Source organism: Rattus norvegicus, chromosome 13 (assembly GCF_036323735.1).
Source record: "Rattus norvegicus strain BN/NHsdMcwi chromosome 13, GRCr8, whole genome shotgun sequence".
In the NCBI taxonomy this organism is placed as follows: Eukaryota; Metazoa; Chordata; class Mammalia; order Rodentia; family Muridae; genus Rattus; species Rattus norvegicus.
In genome coordinates, this window is record NC_086031.1 from 76,903,367 (window position 1) to 76,925,351 (window position 21,985).

The 21,985-nt window shown below is 44.1% G+C and overlaps 1 protein-coding gene and 1 long non-coding RNA gene across 29 annotated transcripts in view; one reads left to right on the forward strand and one right to left on the reverse strand.

Moving 5' to 3' along the window:
- Dnm3 (dynamin 3) overlaps nucleotides 1-21,985 on the reverse strand; it is a 478,966-nt gene that overhangs the window by 10,986 nt on the left and 445,995 nt on the right. For 4 of the 6 annotated variants that reach the window (XM_063272014.1, XM_063272015.1, XM_006250141.5 and 1 more), the window contains 2 exons: nucleotides 15,151-15,377; nucleotides 14,383-14,619 (listed from right to left, as the gene is read on the reverse strand). In XM_063272014.1, the coding sequence (XP_063128084.1) occupies nucleotides 14,383-14,619; nucleotides 15,151-15,377 (464 nt within the window). Of the gene's footprint in view, nucleotides 1-9,749; nucleotides 10,052-14,382; nucleotides 14,620-15,150; nucleotides 15,378-21,985 lie in introns of those variants that run through there. The other 2 variants (XM_006250142.5, XM_063272013.1) reach the window with 1 other exon arrangement.
- The window catches only part of LOC102554129 (uncharacterized), a 60,222-nt gene that overhangs the window by 1,798 nt on the left and 36,439 nt on the right, over nucleotides 1-21,985 (forward strand). For 5 of the 23 annotated variants that reach the window (XR_010057243.1, XR_010057235.1, XR_010057241.1 and 2 more), the window contains exons 2-3: nucleotides 1,377-21,087; nucleotides 21,167-21,440. This is a non-coding gene — a long non-coding RNA (uncharacterized LOC102554129). The remainder of the gene's footprint in view (nucleotides 1-1,376; nucleotides 21,088-21,166; nucleotides 21,441-21,985) is intronic. The other 18 variants (XR_010057236.1, XR_010057245.1, XR_010057237.1 and 15 more) reach the window with 11 other exon arrangements.

Consider the following 21,985-nt stretch of genomic DNA (forward strand, 5'->3'; position numbering starts at 1 on the left):
AAGTTTGGCTCCCCCCAGCCCCCAATGAATAAAATTAGTTAAACCTCTTCACTTTTGTTGAACTTGCCAAGGATGTCCCTAGGGCCGTACACAGAAAACACCATTGCGTAGCCCGTGTGGTGGGTGGATGACAGAGGGAGAAAGGGAAGGATAAGACACCATTGTGTTCTTTCAGAATGACTAGGGTATCTTTGGGATATGTTCACTTTCCAATGAAAGGAGTCCATATATGTATAGTATGTGCAGTTCAAAAAGTCCCAAGAGCCTTGACCCACTTACTCTTTTGGAAGAGGTGAACATTATTTCTAAAACAATAAGAAAAGTAAACCATATTGTAAAAAAACAGTGCTTGAAAGAAAAAAAAAACAAGACAGATCCTAAGCTATTGAGTGATTTTTTTTTTTTTAATAACCCAAGCTAAGATGTTTGCCAACTTCAACACTAAGAAGGTATTTAAGGAGTTCTGCTCAAATTTATTTCGTTGGTCCAGTCCCTAACCATTCCGATTGCCAAAGACATTCACCTCACAAGACAGTTTGTTTGGGGGCAAACTTACTTGTTTTGTACCAAATTTTCCTCAGTTGCTTTGTTAAGCGATGGGCTTCATTAAGTAATCCATTACATTGAAATGAAGCATCTTGTATCGTTTAAACATTTATTGAAACACTGTGTTGTGTGTGGGCGGTTTATGGTTATGCTAGAAGAGCCATGTTTCTGCTTTCAAATCAAAGGGAAGGATGTAAGACTTGGAGCTGTGGCTGCAGGGATGGCCCATTTACAGGATTTTGGACAATGACAGTTTTTGTAAGAAGATCCCATGCTCCTGCTGGCTGGGTGGCATTTTGGGGGGGGGGCAGAAGCTGGCTTTACTGATAAGGTTGAGAAGTGACCATTTGTTTCCTTCTCTCACACGATTGTCTTAAGAATAGAAGTCTAATTCCATCTGTTCGTCTTTCTGTTCTCTGGCCTTGAGTGTTCATGATGTGAGGCCAGTCATAATGAGTTTGGGGAGGTTCCACCAGGAAAGAGTGCATTGTTCATCAGCTTTGGGGTGGTGTGTGTGTATATGTGTGTAACTATGTGTGTGTGAGAGTGTGTGTGTGTATGTGTGTATAGTCAGGACAGAAGTTGGTGTTGGAGTTTTCCTTGATCACTTTCACTCCTTGAGTTAGCTAGACTGGCTGGCCAGTAAGCCCCAGGGATCCTCCTGTCCCCTCTTTCCCAACACTGTATAGGTTTACACCACCCACCATGCTTGGTTTTTCTTTTTCTAAGTGTGGGCGCTGGGTATCCAGTAAGCACTTTACTGAGCCTTCTCCCCAGCCCCCATCTGAACCACCCTGGAGTGAGCGCTCCTCTTACACTTTTTCTTATAGCACAGCTTGGCACTTGATGGGGACAGGGTGAAGATTTGGAGATCATGACTGACTGCGTGCGTGAGTCTAACAGACGGGAGTATGCCTCTGAAGGAAATGGCAAGGCAACGACAGGCCAGAAGCTCACACCCTCCTCTGAATGTTCATGCTAGACAGCAATTGCAGGATGCAGTGTTTTAGGTGCAGGTAATCCACTTATATTTAGATTATTTTGGCAATTTTTAAAGTAAGTATTGTATATTTATATGGAGTTGGGCTCAACTCAGGAAAATGTTGTGATGCTCAGGACTTTGTTCAAATGGAAGATACTTTATTATTTTATTGTAGACAGTAATACAGGCACTTGCTCTGTGGCACAGAGTTTGCCTTTTGTGGCTTGAGGAACGTCATCAAGCTCATTGTCCAAGAGCTGTTTGTAGTAGGTGTATGAGCGTACACAAAATTGGGTCTAAAGATTGGATCACTCGGGGCTGGAGAGATGGCTCAGCGGTTAAGAGCACCCGACTGCTCTTCCAGAGGTCATGAGTTCAATTCCCAGCAACCACATGGTGGCTCACAACCATCTGTAAAGAGATCCGATGCCCTCTTCTGGTGTGTCTGAAGACAGCTGCAGTGTGCTTATATATAATAAATGAATAAATTTAAAAAAAAAAAAAAAGATTGGATCACTCACTAAATACGAGAAGTGACATACAGTCCCCCGTAAAAATAAGCCCTTTTATAATATATATGTATATATACATACGTAAATGCATATATACATATATACATACATACACACACTAATATACATGGAAAACGTGAATCAGGTTGTTGGACTTGAAATGAGCACATGAGGAGAAAACTCTTCACAATCTTTATTTGATGACATTAACTTGTACTAATTGAATACTTAGTCTCTGGAGTAAATAGAAATAAAATGAACTGTGCTAATGTTTATGTAGCTTGCTCAGTAGATCTGATGTAGCTTTCCCTCACAGCTATGATGCTGATATCCCTCTCACACTAACTCTGTCTCAGTTGAAGATGTTGGAAAGGCATTTTACAACAGCAGTGACCCGAATTCTTTCAGTAGACCGAAAATAAAAATGTATTTATATTGGTTTGTAAAATACACGGTTTGGGGGCCAGCGTCCAAAGTAAGTTTTGATTAAGCATTGCAGGTCAACTCATTTTGCATTTTTTCTTCCCTGGTGTGCGTTACAGGGCAGGATGTTAACAGGGATATGGACATAAAGATTGCTACTTTCTGGAAGGCTTTCTTGTTAGGACAGAGTCAGGCGAGCCGTGACAACAGCAGGTAAATGCTCACATAAGGTCTGCTAGGAGAGTGGCAGGGACACCTGGAGTCCTAGCCTAGAGTTGGTGTGTGCGCACGCGTGCGCATGAGACAGAGAGAGGGGGTTGGGGGTGGGGCGTGATTCTAGAACACGGGAAGTTGGGAAGTTGCAGATCTGACACTCCAGGAATAGGAATGGATGCCTACAAAGAAAGCAAGCCGGGACAAGTGCTGCTATTTAGAAAATGAAGTGTCACCCACCCTTTGTCACAAGCAACCAGTGACTTGTTTTGACCTGATCAAATGAGGAAACGACCTAGAGAACCTTTAGTTGTATGAAACTGTGGTGTTTACAAGACTAGATGTGATATTTTATTTTCTACAGTGGCCTCTGAACTACATCACTAGCAACAGGTAAGGCGAGGAAAAGAAGGGGCTGAAGAAGGCGGAGAGAAGTAGACTTAAGAACAGAGCCTGAGAAAACAGGGCTAGGGCATTTTGCAGCATATCGCCACTGAATTAAGTTAGGTGGCATGGCATTCCTTACAGTAAATTTATCCCCCCCATCCTCCTCTTTCTCCTATTCCTTAGAATCTTCTCCTCCCCCCTTTGGGACTTTGTACTGTAGAGCCCACTCCCATTAATAGTAGGGACTAAAAATCTTCCTTCTGACTCTGTCTCCTCTTCCCTTCTCTTCCGGGCCCTCATCTCCCTCCCACCTCAGGCTCCAGGAGAGGGAGGACCTGACTTTAACATCCAAAGGAAGGAAGTGAGGTTCTGAAGGAGGTGCCCAGAAGCAGCTATCCCAAGTGGAGGTTTCTACTTCCAGGGTATGCAATCCCCTGTCTCTGAAGTCATGGAAAAGAAAGGGCAGGAGCAAGGAAGGAAAAGACAGCAGTCTGCACCTTCACTCACTTCCGCTTTAAGAAAGATGAGAGAGAGAGAGCTTCTTGCCTTCCAGGCATTGGTATAGGACAAGGAAGGGGGTACTTTCAGAGAGAGTAACTGTGTAACTGGTTCAGAGAGGGTAGCTGTGAGCAGGCAAATTCTTTTTGAAAAATTGCTTTACCGTTACAAAATAAATGCACAGAGTCTGAAGATTTAGAAAGGACAAGGCTGTAGCAATATTTCCCTCCTGCCAAACGACACCTGCTGAGTCAAAGGCCAGTTTTAAGTGCACCACACAGTACTTTTTTGCCCTTTCAATGGCAAAAATTGGAGACAAAGAATTGCAGTGTACTGTTGGCTTACACAACAGTATTCTCAAAAACATCCAGCAGGGGGAGCTCTAATATACCTTTGAAGCTCAACATTTAAAAAAACCAAAACAAAAGAAAAAAACAAAACAAAACAAAACAGAGGGGCATTGTTTTTGAGCTGCCATGCCAGTGAACAAATACGTGAGGAGGAAGACCAGTTACATGCTCAGAGGCCAAGCGACAGCACTTGGGGGAGGAGGGACACGTGCAGTGTCCCACAGTGTCTCCTTGCCATGAGCCTGTAGCTGTGAAGCAGTTAAACAGGCAGGGCTGGGGCTCTCGCAAGAGAAGGGAGCGAAGCTGACTTCTGGGCAAGCCTAGAAGTTATTCTTTCCTTCTGAAAGGATCTTATTGTTTCTAGAGCAGCCTTGAACACTGGCTCAGAAACCACATTTTAAAACAGAATTTTCATTGTTGGTTGAAGGAGCTACCGAAATGCCAAATGGCTAAGTCCCTTACTCAGTGGCTTGTTGGGTGGTTTTCTCTTCTCCTTCAAGTCAGAAAAATGCTGTGTTTGTAAAAATTGGTGCTAAAAGGGCAAGAAATCATAGGTCCTCTGGGCCATGTAAAGAAGGAATTAGAGCTTTCAAACACACAAGCTCGCGCGTGCACGTGTACGCACGCACGCACGCACGCACGCACGCACGCACGCACGCACGCACAATGAACAATTTACTCAAGAAAACAGTGAGGAGTTTATAGACTGAGAGCTACCCTGTATTCTGGGCAGTGTTTGGAGGTGGGTGAGCGGACGTTCAACATGATAGAACAACTTCACCTGAAGGAAAGCACCCAGTGACCCGACCCCTTCTATTCTCTTGCCAATATGAAGGCAAAGTTTTTGTTTTACACCTTGATGGTATGCCCACATCTAAAAGTTTTATACAAGCTCCTGCACAAACTTTAACTAGACCAGTTCAGACCAAGAGGCACTAAATAGAGCCAGTCTAGACAGAAAATGTATGGAAACCATATGTCCTTTGGGCGTCTGTCTTACAAAGACTGCCATTGCCCTGGAGAAATCCTTCACAAAATATGCTCTTAGGAAAAAAAGAGAGCACACAGGGAGAAGAGTGCTTAAGATGACGGCTGGGCTCGGAGAAAATAGGGGCGAAGTGTTTATAAATGCGAGGCTCTGGTTTCCCTGCACATCTGTAAGTAAACGGTTTGAAAGGATGGGCCAAGGTAGATAACATTTATATTCCCATTGTTCTTTCAGGCCTCCACAGAACGTTAGGCAGAGGGATCTCCAAGCCACTCTGCTCTCACCCGCAGAGAGCTGTTTTGAGTAAGGCTGTACGTGGAGGAGGCCAGAGAACTAGAACATTCTCTTCTGATTATTACCTCATCCTGCTGGCCTGCCAAACACAGCTAGAAGGCAGGTGTCCACCATAAGTAACTAGCGAAAGGCTGCTCTAGAGAATGGTGTGTGGGACTAGAGAGAGAAAGGGAGGGGGGCTCCAAGGGGGTTGCAGTAAAAGGGGTGCTCCTAAGCCCCCGTTTTTTCCAATTTAACCTTGCCTTCTGAACAAGAGACACGACTATTCTGTCTTCCCTAGTCTCATCATTACACTTGAAGATATGCTTTAATTTTAACCAATAGTATTATAGATTCTGCAGAGGGAAAAAGTAAAATATGCAAATTACCATGACCCCCTCCCCCAGCATATTAAATGAAAACTGCCAAGGGCCAGGGAGAGCATGAAGCATGTGGACACTGCCGAGGTTCCTTGTGGCTCTTGACACTTTTACTGAAATTCCCCACTCTGCAGGGAAGGGGACTAGGAAACAGAACAGTAGGATTGATAAGTAGTACCAGCAGGAGTGCCTCCAGGTACTGTCCCCTCACCTAGAAGACTGAATTAACAGTATGTGCCAGATAGACTCACAGAGAAAGGGTCTTGAGTGAAAAGAGCAAAAGCAGTAAGATTGTGCTTTTAAGAAAACTCGAGAACCCTCAATATGCTTGTTCAAAGACAGTCACGTTTTAAAGGTTAAAGATTCTTATACTGGCTTTCAAGTATTAAATAGTAAGATGTGGATAGGGTCATTTAGAGTTTTGGAAGTATTAAGGCAGCTTAATTATACTGCAGGGCAGAACGCTAACCACTGCACGTCCCTGGACAAACAGTCATATCAACATCTACTCACTATGGATGCCTGAACTGAACCGAGAGCGTTTGGCTGGGTTAGTTGAAGTCTCCTGGTGAAGTTACGGGGTTTTTCCTCCAGTGCTCCTGTTTATTGGTGGTTCTGAACCTTTCAGCTGGTTTTCATGCTAATGGCTTGTGGTGCTTGGGTTTTATTTTGGTGTCAGGCTTGGATATGTGGGGGGAAAGTCCTGCCATGGTTTGTCTAGTGAACACACCCACTAATATCGCCTCAGTTTTTCACCTCAAAGCCAATAATTAAGATATTGTAGAACTTGTCTGACATGAGGGTTTATCATTTTAGTTATTAAAGTAGTTTCCAACACTATAGGGAGTGTTTTTAAAAAACCAGTGGATGTTTGGCTTAGATCTTTTTACAGCCTTTCCTCGTGGATGCAACCGTAGTGGCAGAGAGTAGGCACATCTTGCGGCGTAGGACCTGGGGCATGAGGCGTAAAGGAAGGTTTATCTGAAGGAAATTCATTCAGTCCTAAAATTATCTCCAGGACCACACTGTGAACCTGAAAGGATACACATGGTCCAGAATTTGTCTTGTGTAAGTATTCTTTGTCGAGCAAGCCACCCGCAGGATTATAAAATGCCCTGTAAGTGTTCCCCCTGGACAATATAGTATACATCTGTAACTGAACGGTTGGGGAGGTTAGGAACTCAAGGCCGGACGTGGCTATAAAGTAAGTTCAGGGACACAGTAGACTGTGCAAGACTTTGATTCAAAAACAACCAAACAAAATAGCCAAATAATCCAGATAAGGGCCTGCGAATTAATGTGAGACTGAAGTTTGCAGATGAAAGAGATGTTTCCATGGTGTTGCTTCAGAATCTCTAAAACCAAATTTGAATGAGTACACGACGGAGGCAGGAGGGATATTTGGTTGCAGACGAATGTCATTTTCCCACTTATACTAAAAGCCATCTGAGGCTTTCTCACACTGTGCACCTTTTTGGGGGTGGAGATGAATCAGGATCACACTGTACCTCATGATGGCCTGAACTCAACTTTGTAGCCAAGCCTGGCCTTGAATTCGTGATCCTTCTGCCTCTACCCCCCAAGTTTATGGGGCTGGAGGTCCACCTTCATGTTAGCTCATCGAGGTTTTCAGGCTTCCCCTGAAGCTTTGGATAGGTTTGCAGTAGAGTATCTAGGCTCTTCGCTTTCCCCTCTCTCGGTTACTGTGTTAGCCTTCCCATCGAAGCATCCGGAAAGGGTGCTGCCTAGGGGTGACTCACACGTTGACCTGTGTGTTTATGGGGTTCCCATAAGAGCAGTGAGAAGAGTAATTATACCTTGTCTCATTTTCTGGTGCTTAGATCATTCCCTGTGTGGGCCATTTCCTCTCTCTGAGCAATGGAAACCAGGAGGCCCCACTACCACCGATGCTGAGACGGAGAATCTGGCTAATTGCCATTTTGATTACCGCTCCCCCTACCTTCTCCCCCCCACCCCCCTCGAATGGAACAGGTTCATGTGGTTCATGCGAACTGATTATTTTGACTGAAAAACAAAGAGTGGATATTTCTCAGTGCTTGTTGGGCAATGCTTAAAAATAAGGAACTAGAGCACTCCGCATTCAGTGTTCGTGGTTTTGCCTGTCGTGGCTCCGATACTTAAAGAGCAGTCAGTCGCAAAGAATGAGCCCGTGGCTCAGGGAGAGTTCCTGAATACCTCATGGCTTTCGACATTGCCCTAGGCTGGAGTTCTGTTTTGGGCTAGAGTTGCCATGTGATCTAAACATGTAAATGCTCAAGTAATGTGGCATCCATAAACATGGAGTGTCTCTCAGACCCGGAGCCTTTCCAGAAAACCCCACTCTGGCACTGACAACTCGAGCTTGACCAGAAGTGTAATATCCTTGGCAACAGAGTCAGCGAACCAGATGGGGTCCATTTGGCAACTAAAGGGTGTAAATACGTGTTTAGATTCAGAGGTTTCCTCGGACAATGCTTCCAATATGTTGGCATGGGTAAGCTAAGGAATTTTAACGCCGGGCGGGCACTTAAAAATTCTCTGTTTAAGCAGCAATAAATGTATGGCAAGCAGGCAGAGCCATCAAGCCCTCAGCTAACTCCCGATCGCCTTTCTTCTGCTCCGCAGTTAGGTGTCCCGGGCACATTCACAGAACAAGATACTGCCCTGACAACTTTGTTTTAAACTTCCTGTCTGTCTTGTAAGGTTTTTCCAAGTCTCACGTTTAATCTTTCATAGTAGCTGGTGAGTTGGAGGAAAGGAAAAGGGTGGGGGGAGGGCTTCCCGCTGCCTATTCTTAGAGTTTGCTGCTTGGATAAAAGTTAGACATGAAAGAGGTGCAATTCGCACACCGTGAGTCTCTGAGGCCTTTGAAAAATACGCTGTCGAACCAGGAATGCCTGAGTTTTTTGAAAACCGCGCTTTCCTTCCAGCGAGGGGAATTGAAAGAGCTTGGTGGTGAAACTCGAGCCCTCGCTGGCTCATGTGCGTCCCTAAGTCTGGATGTCTATTTACACATGGTAGAGTATTTCCCCCCTTTCTCGGAGCTGACACCAACTTGTATATAGGAACATTTGGTGGATTACAGCTGGTGACAGTTTGCTGCTGACTGGCCACAGGAAAATTAATCAGCATCAGCTATGCCTTTTCCCTGGCCGGTGCCTCTTTTGCCAGACTCCGGTCTTGGCTGTCTTCCTCTATCAACCAGGTGAACCCTAGGGCAGAACTGGGCACCCCGAGATGCAAAGGGGCTTGTCCTGCAGTGATGGAGCTTAGCCATGAAAGAGCTCCAAAGGGAACAATGTCTGAGCTATTCGTTCCTGACACAGACAGGGAAGCAAGCAGTGGTGTTTGCTTAGCTGAAGGCCTGTCACCCTCTGCTTGGCTAACTGTAGCCTTCGGTAGGAGGAGCTGTCTCCTGCCTGCATTTATGGTATTTACATTTTGCATGACGTGAATCTTTTCTAATTTCCCTTTTCGTTTTTACTTTCCTGTAACATAGGATATGTGGGAAAGATTCAGACACAATGAGGAGAGAGAGGCAGATGCGGGTCTATCTACACACTGCCACAGAGTTCACACATTTCGACCTTGGAGACGCTGGTGCTGTATGAGGGCCTCGCCTAAGCAGACCGTCAGGCATCTAGGCTGTGGCTAGATGGAAATGTCTGTGTAAAATCCACTCTACTTTGCTAGACCCAAGGAGGAAACCACCAAAATAATTTGACTTTCACTTAAACCATATTGAAAACAGGATCTGAAGAGTGAAAGAAACCTTGGACATTAACCATTGCTTTTCATTGTCATAAGAATTGAAACAGTGTACTGGAATAGGAACCGTCCTGGAAATAGAGCGGGCTTTTGGAGGTATATTTAATAGAGAGCCTTAGATTAAAGCGGACGCTTTTTTTAGAGAGCAGTGGTTGAAATTTTAGTTTCATTAAAATACTGTGAACTCCTCGTGACAACTCGCGTTGAACCTGCAGCAAATCATTAATTACATCTGGAGGTTTCGGCACCAGTTCCTTTTTAATAACACGGTTGCCTCATGAGGTGCCTGGAATCTAAGAATTTGTGAGAACAACTTAAAGTTGTTCTGTTTTTAGCAATTATATTTAAGCCATAATATAGTTTTGTTTTTTTTTAACTTTTAAAATCTAGTTGCTAAAAAAATAAAAACAGTTCCCTGATCATCCAGAATGTCTGAGTATGGTTTTTATTTTTTCTTTAAGGAGGGCTGGCTAGTCAGGAGAAACAGAGTGCTCGCAGCAGCTGACATCACAAATCACAAGGTGATTTCACCGTTTGTCCCAGTGACACTCGGCTGCTAAAGACACCACAGTTTGAGAGGGCTGTCAGGAGAGGAGAGGGTAAGTCAGGATGTTTCCGTGGGTGACCGCAGGGAGTGACACCCAGGCTAGTCACACGGGCTGCTCAGTTTCCATGAACTCTGAGCCCAGCGACTTCAAGGCTCAACAGCTTCCTCCTTCACAGCACCAAACCTTGATGTGAGGAATGCAAAGATAGAAGAGTGATGGGTTTGTGGTTTGTCCTGGCTTGAAATTTAGGGAACTGCATAACAAGGACAACAGAAACCTCAAATAAAACCAGCAGAAGTCGTACCCAAAATAGAAAGGATGCTGTACCAATGGTAACTTATGACAATGAGACCTATGAAAGAGTTGGGGATACGATCAGGCAGTGCGAAGCCATTGAGATCAGAGACCAAACATTTAAAACTAAATTATGACGAAAGTCATTTGGCCTTAACTTTTGTAATATGGGGGCATCAGTTGTTTTGGAAAGGGGGCATGTACGTCTTCCTGCACAGCTGTGTGCTCTGGTAAGTCAAAGAAACCATGGAAAACACCATTGAGGAACTGGGCAAAGTCTTGATGCACACACCGTGAAGGCTTTGTCTTCCTTACAGGGCTCACAAGAACATCGCTTGATGGACCAGTTCTTGATTTCAGTCATCTAGGTGAGCTAAAGCAAAAGCCAAATGGAGTGAACCAGGCCTGGCCATCTTAGAAACTGTCAGAGATGGCGAATAAGAATGGGTTGGAGAAAGTTCTTCTCTACTCTTTTAAAAGTGGGATATTGAGTGGTGAGGTAGATGAAGTTTGCTCTCCCTTGGCTAGGGCTAGAGACCCTTCCTCCCACCCTTATCCTTTTTGATCCTTGCAAAAGAGCTTTGTCCTAGGGAAGGGGCGGGTGTGGGTGTGGGTGGGTGGGCAAGGACAAACGAGCAAAATAGTGCCAGAGTTAGCTAGTGCCAGGAAAAACACACTTGGATTCAGCTAGTTTGTTCTGTTAATGTCAAAGACTACACTTTCCAATTATCTAATTTCAAGAAGTGGTAACTGAAAATGGCTATGCTAACTCTGAAGTTGGTGTTTGATGAAGATTGGGAGCTGCAATTAAGAGAACCAGGCGCTGTCTGCTTGAGGCCATCCTTCTAAAAACAGACCCAAGGCTGGTGTGGACTTTCAAACAGGGTTTTTTGTTTGTTTTTGTTTTTTTCTTGTCAGAGAACTTGAATGGAGGCAAGAGATATAGGATAGTCCAGTCAGTCAAGCCATGGGGGAAAAATGTCCTAAAGATCACAGATTTGTGTACACCCCACTTCCTAATGACAGGAGTATCCGTGCTAGTGAGTGTCTCTAGGATGCTCCTTAGTTCGGGTGGAAGTAATTAAAACTGACACGCAATGTTTCCTGCTCTTGCACCAAAAGGCTGAGTCAAAAATCAGTCCAACACCCTGCCCTACCTCTTCCTGTATATTTGAAATGGAAAGATATGGTAAATATTCTGGTTAAAAAAGATGGAATATTCAAGATTCCTGGGCCGTGCACCAAGGGCTTTGACGACCTTGGAATACGTTGAAAAGAAAAGTTGTGATCACTGGTCGCTCAGACTATGGGGAGGAAAACTGGCCAGGCGCACACTAGGGTGGCGTAAAATCTTTTGCCCCTAGAAGTTCTGCTATTGCCTTTGTGAAATGAAAGGCCAGCAGGGGACCAGAGGGACACCCCTTGTGCTGGGATGTCATGGGAGTTTCTCTAGATTCAGGTTGAAAAGGGAGGAAGGTCCCTTAACAAAGCAAAGAACTTTGGGGAGAAACAAATTAGAGTTTTCTCCGTGGGAAGCCAAACACTTTTCTGGGAGGTGATGGATAGGGCATCTTAATTATTTAGTTTTTTTTTTTTTATAGAGAAAATGGAAGAAAAAGGACATATAAACAAGTGGAACAAGGTGTTGTTTCTATAAGAGCTTTCTTCATTTTCTCTTTTCCTCCTTCCTCTCTCTCTGAAATCTTAAACCCCATTTCTGGCTTGCATTTGGTAGGATTCCTGCTCTGGCTTTTATTAAAAACAGACGTTGTGAGTTCAGAATCTTCCATCTAAAGCGAGGCTTTAATAGGCGTCAGGACCCTGACTGGCCTCCAGCTCTGCTCAGGTGACCCCCCCCCAACCCCCCCCCCCCACAGGGATTCCCTCCCAGCCTGCTCCACTGGCCCTCAATCTTGAGGGCTCAGCACAAAACAACCAGCTTTCTCTCTTTCAATTCAAACTCTTCATTTCTGTTTTAGATTCAGGGCGGTACACAAACCTGATCAAGTTAAGTCTGGTTTTAACTCGGGAGCGTTCTAGAGATTTTGAACAGCTCAACTGAGGTCCTACAGAGTCCCCAACAAGGGCTCCCCCTTCCTGCTTCCATGTCCTTGCCCTGGCAATGCACATGGGTTACTCACTGACTCCCACCCTTCTGCCTGCGTGCAAGCTCAAAAATACCAAAGCTAACTCCACCCTGCTTAGCAAATCAGTTTAGCATCCGAAAGCTGATTTTTCTGAAGAGCGCTGGCAAGCTAGCTTATTGGAGACCGACAGGAAAAGCAGTGAAGCGAGCAGGCAAGACTTGCACCCTCATTCCTTAGCACAGCACAGCACAGCCACAGGTCCCTCTGGCTCCTTCTCAGAGCAAAACAGGCAAAACAACAGAGTTCAAGGCTCCCCTGGGACTTTGCCTTCCCACTCTCACATCTCACCCCCCCCCCCAACCCCCTTTTTCCCTCACACCGCCATACTCTCCTGGCATAGCAGCAGACACTGTCCCAGTCAATTTGAGGTTTTCTAAAACAATAAACTTCATCTTGCCCGTAGAACATTCAATGTTGAAGTGTACGTTTTTGATGTGGAAAGGAAATTCTTACGAATACTGCAGTATTCATTGCCCGGTAGAGTATGGCTTTACTTTCCTACGGGACGGCTGCCACGCCTCTATCTTCGATGATCACCGAGGGAGGAGATAACTGACAGCTAGTGACTGGAGGCCAGGGATGCTGCTAATCATTCTCAAGTGCACAGGAGGGCCAGCCATAGCAGGAATGTCAGACACTGAGGGTCCCTACTGTGGTGGCCAAACCTGGGCTCTGGAGTGGGGCTGCTGGGGATTAGAGCCCAGTGGGCTGGCATTGAGCAGGCTGCTAACCTCATTGTCTATCTATAAAATGTAAATAGCAGCCTATTTAATTGGACTCACAAACCTTAAAAATGTGCGTGTGAGGCTTTTAGGACAATATTTAACATTGAGAGCAACATAAACGTTATTAGAAATTTGGCTCAGTTTCTGCCAAATTGAGTTTAGAAAGAGAAAAAAGCAGGACTGAGCATTTACGTGTTCTTTGAGTAGGACTAAAATGGCAGCGAAGAGTACCGCTCCATCTCGAGACCTGGATGCTCACACTGCACGTGATTTCTTTTGTTTCCTAGGCGAGGAACTTCTATCTTGGGGGGGCGTGAGTCACCTTGCTCTTACAGCTTGGAAGTCAAGTTGTTCTGTACACTTTGTCTACCAGCCCGGGGCGCTCCTTCCTCCGTCCATTACCCCTCACACTTTGAAGCTCAAAATGCAAGCCCCACAGTCCTACAGGTCCTGTGGAGGGTGAGCAGCACCACGTGTGATGAATGGAGTCAGGGTTTGCTCAGTGGGGCACATGGACAGTCCAATTCTGTGAATTAAAGGTTATCTTCATGTATGGGATAATTTTCCTTGTCTTTAAATTTTCTGGTTTTGTGGGGGGTAAAACTCCACAATACCTTATATCCTTTAAAAAGGTAAAAAAAAAAAAAACAAAAAAACCCTGTAGGTTGACTACATGAACAAAGGAAAGCATATATAGCTTTGCCTTAGTATGTTTATATTGTGTGACAATTAGACCAGAAAATCTGCTTATAATTGTCAGAATTAGTCAGTGGAGGAGCAGTCTATCTGATATATAATCCTTACGTCTACATTATAATCTCAATTATAATTGTGGATTAGTTGGCTAGAGGTTACTTGGTTTACATTAAAGTTATGATACTGGGGTCATACCGCAGATGGATAAAGTTCTTCCAGTCAACGGTTTTCTGTGTTCTTTGGGTACTGGGGGAGGCAAGACTCATGCATCCCTCATGACTTACACACAGCTTACATGACCCCAGTGGCAGCTCTTTGTTACCAGCCTGTTGGTAGAGTCTGTCCCCGGGCTCTGAAAGTGCCATTCACTCGCCCCCATTGGCTTTAGCGGCTTTAGTGCCAGTTGGTAAAGGAGAGGACCCAATGAGTAAGACACAAGGGTGTCCTAATGAGCCCAGGCACCAGGATTTGTCCTGTGCCCATTCTTTCCCCTGCCCGTGTGGAAACTGCAAACATGTTTGGGAAGATGGTTGCAGTTTTTTATTTTGTTGCTTTGTTTTGATTTTTTTTTTCAAATAAATATTGTCGGTTATGCTCTGAGAAGAGAACCCAGGAGGATCTTGGGGTAACTTCTGTAGCATTGCTTGCTTACCTTGGAACACTGGGGGGTGCCCTTGTGGGCCTGGATGGAACCTGTGGAGGGGCTCCGTAGGAGTCACTGCTGTTGGGAAAAGGAGGTAATGGGCCTGGACGGAATGGGACTGGGGGAGCCCCAGAGTGGGGGCCTGGAGAGGGAATGGCAGGAGCTGGTCCACGGCTAGATGCGGGCCTCGGGAGGGGAGCACTTAGAGTCAGCCTTCTTTGGGTGGTGGGGCTTGGAGGAGGTGACCTGAGAAAAAAGACAAAGTTTTAATTATTCCACGCTTCCTTCTTGTCTCGATTAGTCTTTAAAAAACAAAAACACCCCCCCCCCAAAAAAAACCAGTTTTGTAACTTCCAAGTTGCTTTTTAAAAATTAATTACTTTTTTGGCTATATAACGTAGATACATGTTATAAAAAAAATAAATGCTGATATTTCAGTTTCCTTCCCTCATTCCACCTTCTGGAGACAATAACATTTGGTGGTATTTCTTCTTAAACATAAGGTATGTGAATATTTTTGCATGCATGCATGTATGTATGTATGATAGATAACGACCATCTTCCTTGCTTTAAGCTTATCTTGCCATTTGGGACATCTGGCACTGTTTTACTCCTTTAATGACTATCGAGTTTCATTCTAAGGATGCATTTAGCTTGTTGATGAGAAGAGTTCATGCATTTGAGCCCCCTTTCCCTTTGGGTCTGCATTGTCTTGGGAAAGCATCCTTAGAAACGGAGAGTGGACAAGCTCAGGTACTGCTGGGCCTCTTCCCTAACCTTCTGGAATGCTGGAGCCAGGAGTCATCTACTGGAGGTGGGGCTGGGGTGGACACAGTGACCGTGTTGATGTCGCCAATGATCGCGAGGGCTTCTTTCAGGGCTTGGTACATCCGGAGCATCTCATCCCGGCGCTGAGCCTGCTCCACGGATTCTTCCATTAGTGTGTTCTGGTCCTCAGAGGAGTAGAGCTGTGCTAGGAGTTCAGAGTTGATGAAGTCTTTAACCTGTGAGAAAAACCAGGTGAGAGGGCAACACACAGGCTCCGTGGCAATCGCTCACAAGGTCTTCCCGGAGAAAAGGGAAATACCATACGACTGTTTGGTTTTTGCCACCTTTCTGGTACAGAGGACAGCTTTCTCCCTCTGCCTTCTGTCTTTCAAAGAAATGATCGTAAAGCTAACAAAAAAAACGTTCAGACTTTGCTACCCCTAGCATATGGCTCAGCAGCTATGCGGATGCCTCATGAAGTTCTTGGAGGTCACTTGGTTTATATGACAGGAAGGTCCCATGAGGTAATTTTTTGACAGTATGTTGAATACAAGGTGGTGATGCAAAGGAAGCTTTGTATAAGTTTTCTGTTTATTAGCATTCCTAGTCCTTTAGCTAAATAGTTACCAAAATAATCAAACATTACCCATTCAAAGTTTTAAAGGTACGGTAAAGACAGAATTAGTAAGTATAAGTGGATATAAGATATTGATCACAACTATATAGGTATAAAACTATGCAAGTTGATTTCAAGCAACATAAAAGAGACTGTTCTTAGTTGAACAGTATCTCGTAGCAGGATGGGAACAGAGGATGCACAACACAGAACGGGCAAGGACTGACCAGTCTCCATGCTTTATCAGATCTAAACAGTAGCCAGGTGCTTTATATAACTACAGAGAAAGTCTCAGTTAATGTACAATAAAATACCCAGATATCGGGGTTGGGGATTTAGCTCAGTGGTAGAGCGCTTGCCTAGCAAACGCAAGGCCCTGAGTTCGGTCCCCAGCTCCGAAAAAAAGGAAAAAAAAAAAAAAAAAAGAAAAAAGAAAAGAAAAAAAAATCCAGATATCATTAAGTATAAGTACATGTTCATTTATGTGTGAGAAAGTGAATGTACAAAGCAGTGAAATATATATCTTCATATATATGGATATATATATATATCCCAGTTTTCTTCAAAAGTTATCTGATTCATCACATAGTGGTGAGGTAAAATTAAAACCTCACAATGCAGAAACAAATTTAGAGATCGCACAGCTGTGACGTCAACCCAAAAATCTTCTAACCAGTGCTGATTCAATTTGCTGAAAGCATGTCACGCCATGTAAATGGCTAGAAAACGCAATTCACATTCCTTCATCATTCCTTCTTTGCCCTCTTAGCGTTGTGCTGCTAGTCCAGGGCCCTCGGCATACGTGTGCACCACCATCGAGCTAAGCCACTGCTCATCGTTGATAGTTTAGAGCAGCTGGCAAGTAGGAGAATTACCGTAAACCAAGGAGATAGGCCTATTGGAAGTTTTCAGTTCCTCAGTGACCTGAGAAAGCTTATCTGGGTTACTTAGATCTAGGTAAAAGGCCAAAGCAAGAATACACTTCAGAAGGACGCTAAGATACCTGTCAGTTCAAATTCTTAGGTTGTAGTTTGGAGTTTTACTCAAATGAGAAGATTCTAAAACACAGTTTCATGTTTTAAAAAAAAGATTTTAATTTATTTGAGTACACTGTCACTGTCTTCAGACACACCAGAAGAGGGCATCAGATCCCATTTACAGATGGATGTGAGCCACCATGTGATTACTAGGGACTGAACTCAGGACCTCTGGAAGAGCAGTCAGTGCTCTCCGATCCCCATGGCTTCACTTTTTTTTTTTAAATGGAATTTTTAAAAATTGAGAACACTGGAAGAGGTCAAAAGGGCAGGGCTGCAGGTAGAGTCAATTGGTCTCAGGGCCAAGGGGACAGGATGGCTTCTTTTTTTGTAGCCCTTGGGTATGTAGTTCACACCACGGGAAGGAAGGTGTCCAGGTTATCTGTTATACAATCCTCAGACGTTAGCACGAGTTATACTGTGAATATAACTTCCAGTCCTGGTTCAAGGCTAGGCTCACAGTGGGGCTGGGTGGCACGCAGCTCTGTGGAGCTATTCCAGCTAGTCCTCTATGATTTCCAGGGCACTTTAGGGATTTGTAGAGACAGACTAACCCAGAATATGTGTTGACAAGCCTTCGAGATGGTAGAGAAAGACAGTTGCCACCAAGTCTCAGAACCCGAGTTTGGTCCTCAGGTTCCACATGAGGGATAGAGAACAAGGACTCTTGATTCCTTACAAGTTGCTCTCTGGTAAGATATCTGTTTCACTGTGGGTAAACACACATAAACCATAGCCCAAATTGGAAGACAGATAACTGGTTGACCTCACTATTTTTGCCCAGAGTGAGCAGTGATTAAAGTCCAGTCTAGAGAACTGGTACATCTTATTTCTTGACAGGAGACGGGAGGGGAGATAGGAGAGAGGACCAGTTTCATTGTTTTTGTAAAGATTTCAACTATGTAACGAATTCTATTCAGGTAAAAAACATCAGTTGGTTTTTACCTGGTTGTGGTGAAATCAACAGTTCCCTGCACACATTTTTGTAAGCCAAGAGTGATCCAAACATGGGAGCGATGTCATGCACACTGTATTCAGGGATTGTCTTGTGGGTATGGAAAGTAAATTTGGTCAGCAAGTCTAGGACAAAAATATGAGATCTCGGTACTAATGAGAAGTGTTTAAACTTTATCCACTTGGCAGTGTGACGAAAGGCTTTTAACAAGTGAGTGAAACAGGTCATTAGGAAAATTAATTTGGCTTTAATTGGTAAAAAAATTGCAAGTTTAGTAGTAGACATGGACCCGATAGGAGGCTCTTATTTACCATTATTCATGGAATGGTGGGAGTTTCTCAATGCCACAGTAGAATGGAAAGATGGGTCCACGTGACCAAACACTACAGAGGAAAAATCATCTTGCGGTATCAGCATGAGAAGGATGAGAGAGAAAAGATCATTCGAAGGAAGGTGTCACTGGAGTTGATGTCTGGCTGAGTTGGAGAATTGAAAATCAAATGGCAAAAGAGAAAGTCAGATTTTCTGGGAACGTAGGAAAAGTGGCCTTAGGAATAACTTAAGGTCTTTGAAGAGCTGTTCACTTTTAAACATACATGCAGGTACCTGGGGGAGGGGTGCAGAGACATCTGCACAGACCTTCCATTGTTGGGCATGTGTGTTTATGTTTGTGCACTTGGATACATCTTAAAACTCTAAACCAGACAGTTTTCTCTGACATCAAGCATCAGTGGGATTGAACTCTTTTGAAACTTTACGTATCACTCATGAGCTATTAAATACGATTTAAAAAGAAAGATCCAAGAATAGCTCTAAAACGGGTCTGAATTAAGAATCAATGGGTCCTGATGTTACATACTGAGACTTAACCTGCTCTCCACTACTATGCCTTCATTTGGTAATGTTCTGAAAGAAGGTGGCGTGGATAGGAGGAAGAAAGACACAGTCTATTATTTTTCCTGTTATTGGACTAAATTGACAGTAGATAGGCAGAGGCAGGGGATTACAGAAACCTATTACAAAAGTGTAGTTGTCAAGATACACACTTAAAGACCCCACATGGGTTAATATTTTATTTTCCCTGTAAGGAAAAGTTTAGGCTGTCTTCTGGCTAGCCTAGCCTAGTCTTTTTCACTGCTACAACTGGAGTTTGCAACAACAACCACAGTTGATAGGGGTGGGGACACATTTGGGGGAGTTTCCAGACACTTTAGGGGCTTTCTGAACCATTAGGGTGTTGGTGGCACAAACATTTAAATCGAGGATTCTGCAGTACACCCACCACAGTAGATCTCCTCTTAGGTGAACAGAACAGAATAGACCATTTATGCTTGGATGGGAGATTTGGAGCAATATTTATGCTTTTAATTATAACACCTTATAACCTATACATCTTTGTGTGGCTCACAAAAGTTCTCACATACAAAATCCCATTCCAGCTTAAACTCTGCGGGCTAAATAAACAGGCATTGCTGCTCCCCGTCCCACTGCTCAGTGTAAAGGAATGTGAGGTCATTAAAAATGTTCCACATGTTTTCCTCCTCCTAACTTTTAACCCTTCGCTAGTCTCCTGAAAGACGTTTGCCTCTTAAAACCTTTGGTATGGTCGAGCCGTTTTTAACACCTTCACCAAGAGATGGTTTGGTTGTCTGGAAGACCGGTTCCCGAAATCTCTGAGGGGGAGTCACGGTGTAAAATGGCGGTGTGGCTCATTCACGTGTCTAGTGTTTTCACTGAATCATTTCATTTTGTTCATCTGGAGGTGAAACCGCTCAGCCACCGCCGCCCTCCTGTTCTCCCCTGGCTGATTTAGCTTTGGTGTTCTCCTTCTGCGAAATACAACCTCCATGGGCTCTCAGGGCTGGACAAGGAGGTCAGGGAAATAGATACACAGCCGGCATGCTGTAACATTCTCAGGTCAGCGATGAGCAAAATGGAGGGGAAGAGTGGGAGTTCTCTCTGGTTGGAGGTGAAGATGGGGGAGCCCCTTGTGAAATGTTTTTTTTTGGGGGGGAGCAGATGCCGTGTTTAGCCTATACAACCAGATCATGGTTTAAAGATTAGAATAATGTTCTACACAAATGCTGACAATAGAAAGCCTACTCGTTCTCTTTAAGGTTGGGACTATGGACACGCTGCCATGGGCCACCGGAGAGAGGATGGCCAGGGGCCACTGTGGCCCTGGCAGCACCACTGCAAGTGTGTAATACCTCTGGGTTTCATCCTTTTTGTTCGTTTGTTCTGTTTTCCTTTTTTTTTTTCAATTTTTAAGAATTTTTGCATTTCATTTTGTGTTTGGATTCATTTTGTGAGTTTGTTTGGATGTGAGTCAGAATTTTTTAAGATTGAAGACATAGACACCATTTCTCATGTTCAAATGAACACTAATTAAATCTTTGAGTCCTATGAACTCTCTGGGGAGATGACCCTGTGGCTATACTGCGTAGGGGGAAGAAGCCCTCTGGGTTGCAAGGGCTGACTTAGCATCAGACTGAGGCCCCTCAGTACAGTTTTGACTCTGACACTCACAGCTGTATCATCTTGGGCATGTCAAACTTTTCAGTCCTCCAGTTCTCCATGTATAAGATACAGAAGAGATAAAAGATGTCCAGGGGTGCAAACAAAGAAACCTATCTACCATACATGATGTTTTAGAATAAAGCTAAACTTCTTCATTCTGTGGTGGGGTGAACCATGAGGGGCATGCCATGGGACCGTTGTGTGTGCTGGTCTTAAAGTCCCACACAGGGCTTTGCTACTTCGACTTGAACCTGTGGCCGCCTGTCATAAACTCGAAGTTCCTTTGTGCTGCTGTTACCTCGTGTGTTTAAGTAACGAAACAGCTGCTGTGTTTCAATAGACAAAGGCTTACAGTATGTCTGAGGCCAGGCATTTATTGCCTGGCTTTAAACTTCTTAAACAATTCCATATGGCGAACTGAGTGGCAGAACACTTAATGTAAACTTTCAAAGGAAGCTGCCCACCGATTCCCGAACTTTATGAAAAGCTGGCTGAAACATATTCCTTTGCAGGAGGCTGGACAACCAGCCATTCCTGCTCCAAGGGTGAAAGGCCATGGGCTAAGAAGACAAGAGAACCCAGCGTCAGCATTTCCTCATTCTGAAGGAATACCAGTTTATAGAATAGGTGGAATTCAAACTTTTTTTGCTAGTTGTGATTCTGTTACTAATTCTCTCATTCTATCAATTCAAATCAAATAAAAAAACAGTTTCCCTGTATGGTATAGGCTCATTGATTTATTAGGTCTGTTCCTTTGTATTTAACAGGATACATCTGGACCAAACAGAAAGGCTTGAGCATTGAGATGCCATGAGAATGTAAGTTTCTTGTTTTAAAAAGATTTCACTCTCTATTTGAAAAATATATAAAATACACATGAAGTGTTTTTATATACAGGCAAACAGAAGTAAAATAAGACTCAAGACAAATCATCACTGTGCTATCTGAACTCAGTTCTGCTAGATGCAAAAGCTACATTTCTAGCATAGACAGCCATCACCTCAGAAGAATGCAGCATGTTTGGCTTTCTCCACAGTCCTGTTAGTCTCTGCTTTACCATCTGACCCTGGAGATCAGGTCTGAACTGAAGTCTCCTTTCCCACGACTTGTATGTGAGGTCTTTCTCAAGATAACTGGCAGAACTCCTCCTCCAAGAATAATATTCTGCTAGGTGGGTGTTTGGACATTTTGTTAAAGCAAGTAGATTCCAGCATAGAGGAGGCAGGGAAATTAAGCAGGTTTTGTAGTAGGGTTTTTTTTTCTTCCCTTCCTTTTGGCTAATTTGTGTTAAGCTACTTCTCAGAGCCACAGACAGGAAGTATGTTTTCCTGTGCTGAGGATTTAATATAACGCAGAGCAAAGGGGAGTTTGAACCGAAGGCAGGAGTAATGACTCCCGGTTAAATGGTAGAAAGATAAATGATCCCTAATCAGGAAAATGTTTAAATAAGCAAGTGCCTGCTACACCACAGCAAACAACCTGAATCGTGACGCGGAGTTAAGAGGGTAATTTTGAAGACACACAGACTATTTCCTCAGTACTTCAGATTTGTCTCAATGGCTTGCAGCCACATCTGTCATGCTCTAATGGGTCTGGTGAGGTCCCTTCATGCTCCCGCTGAAGTTCCAGAACTGACAGACTTGAACTCAGAGGGGCTACGGGCTTCACCTCAGGTCAGACAGCTGACCACTGACCAACCACAGTGATATTTATAGT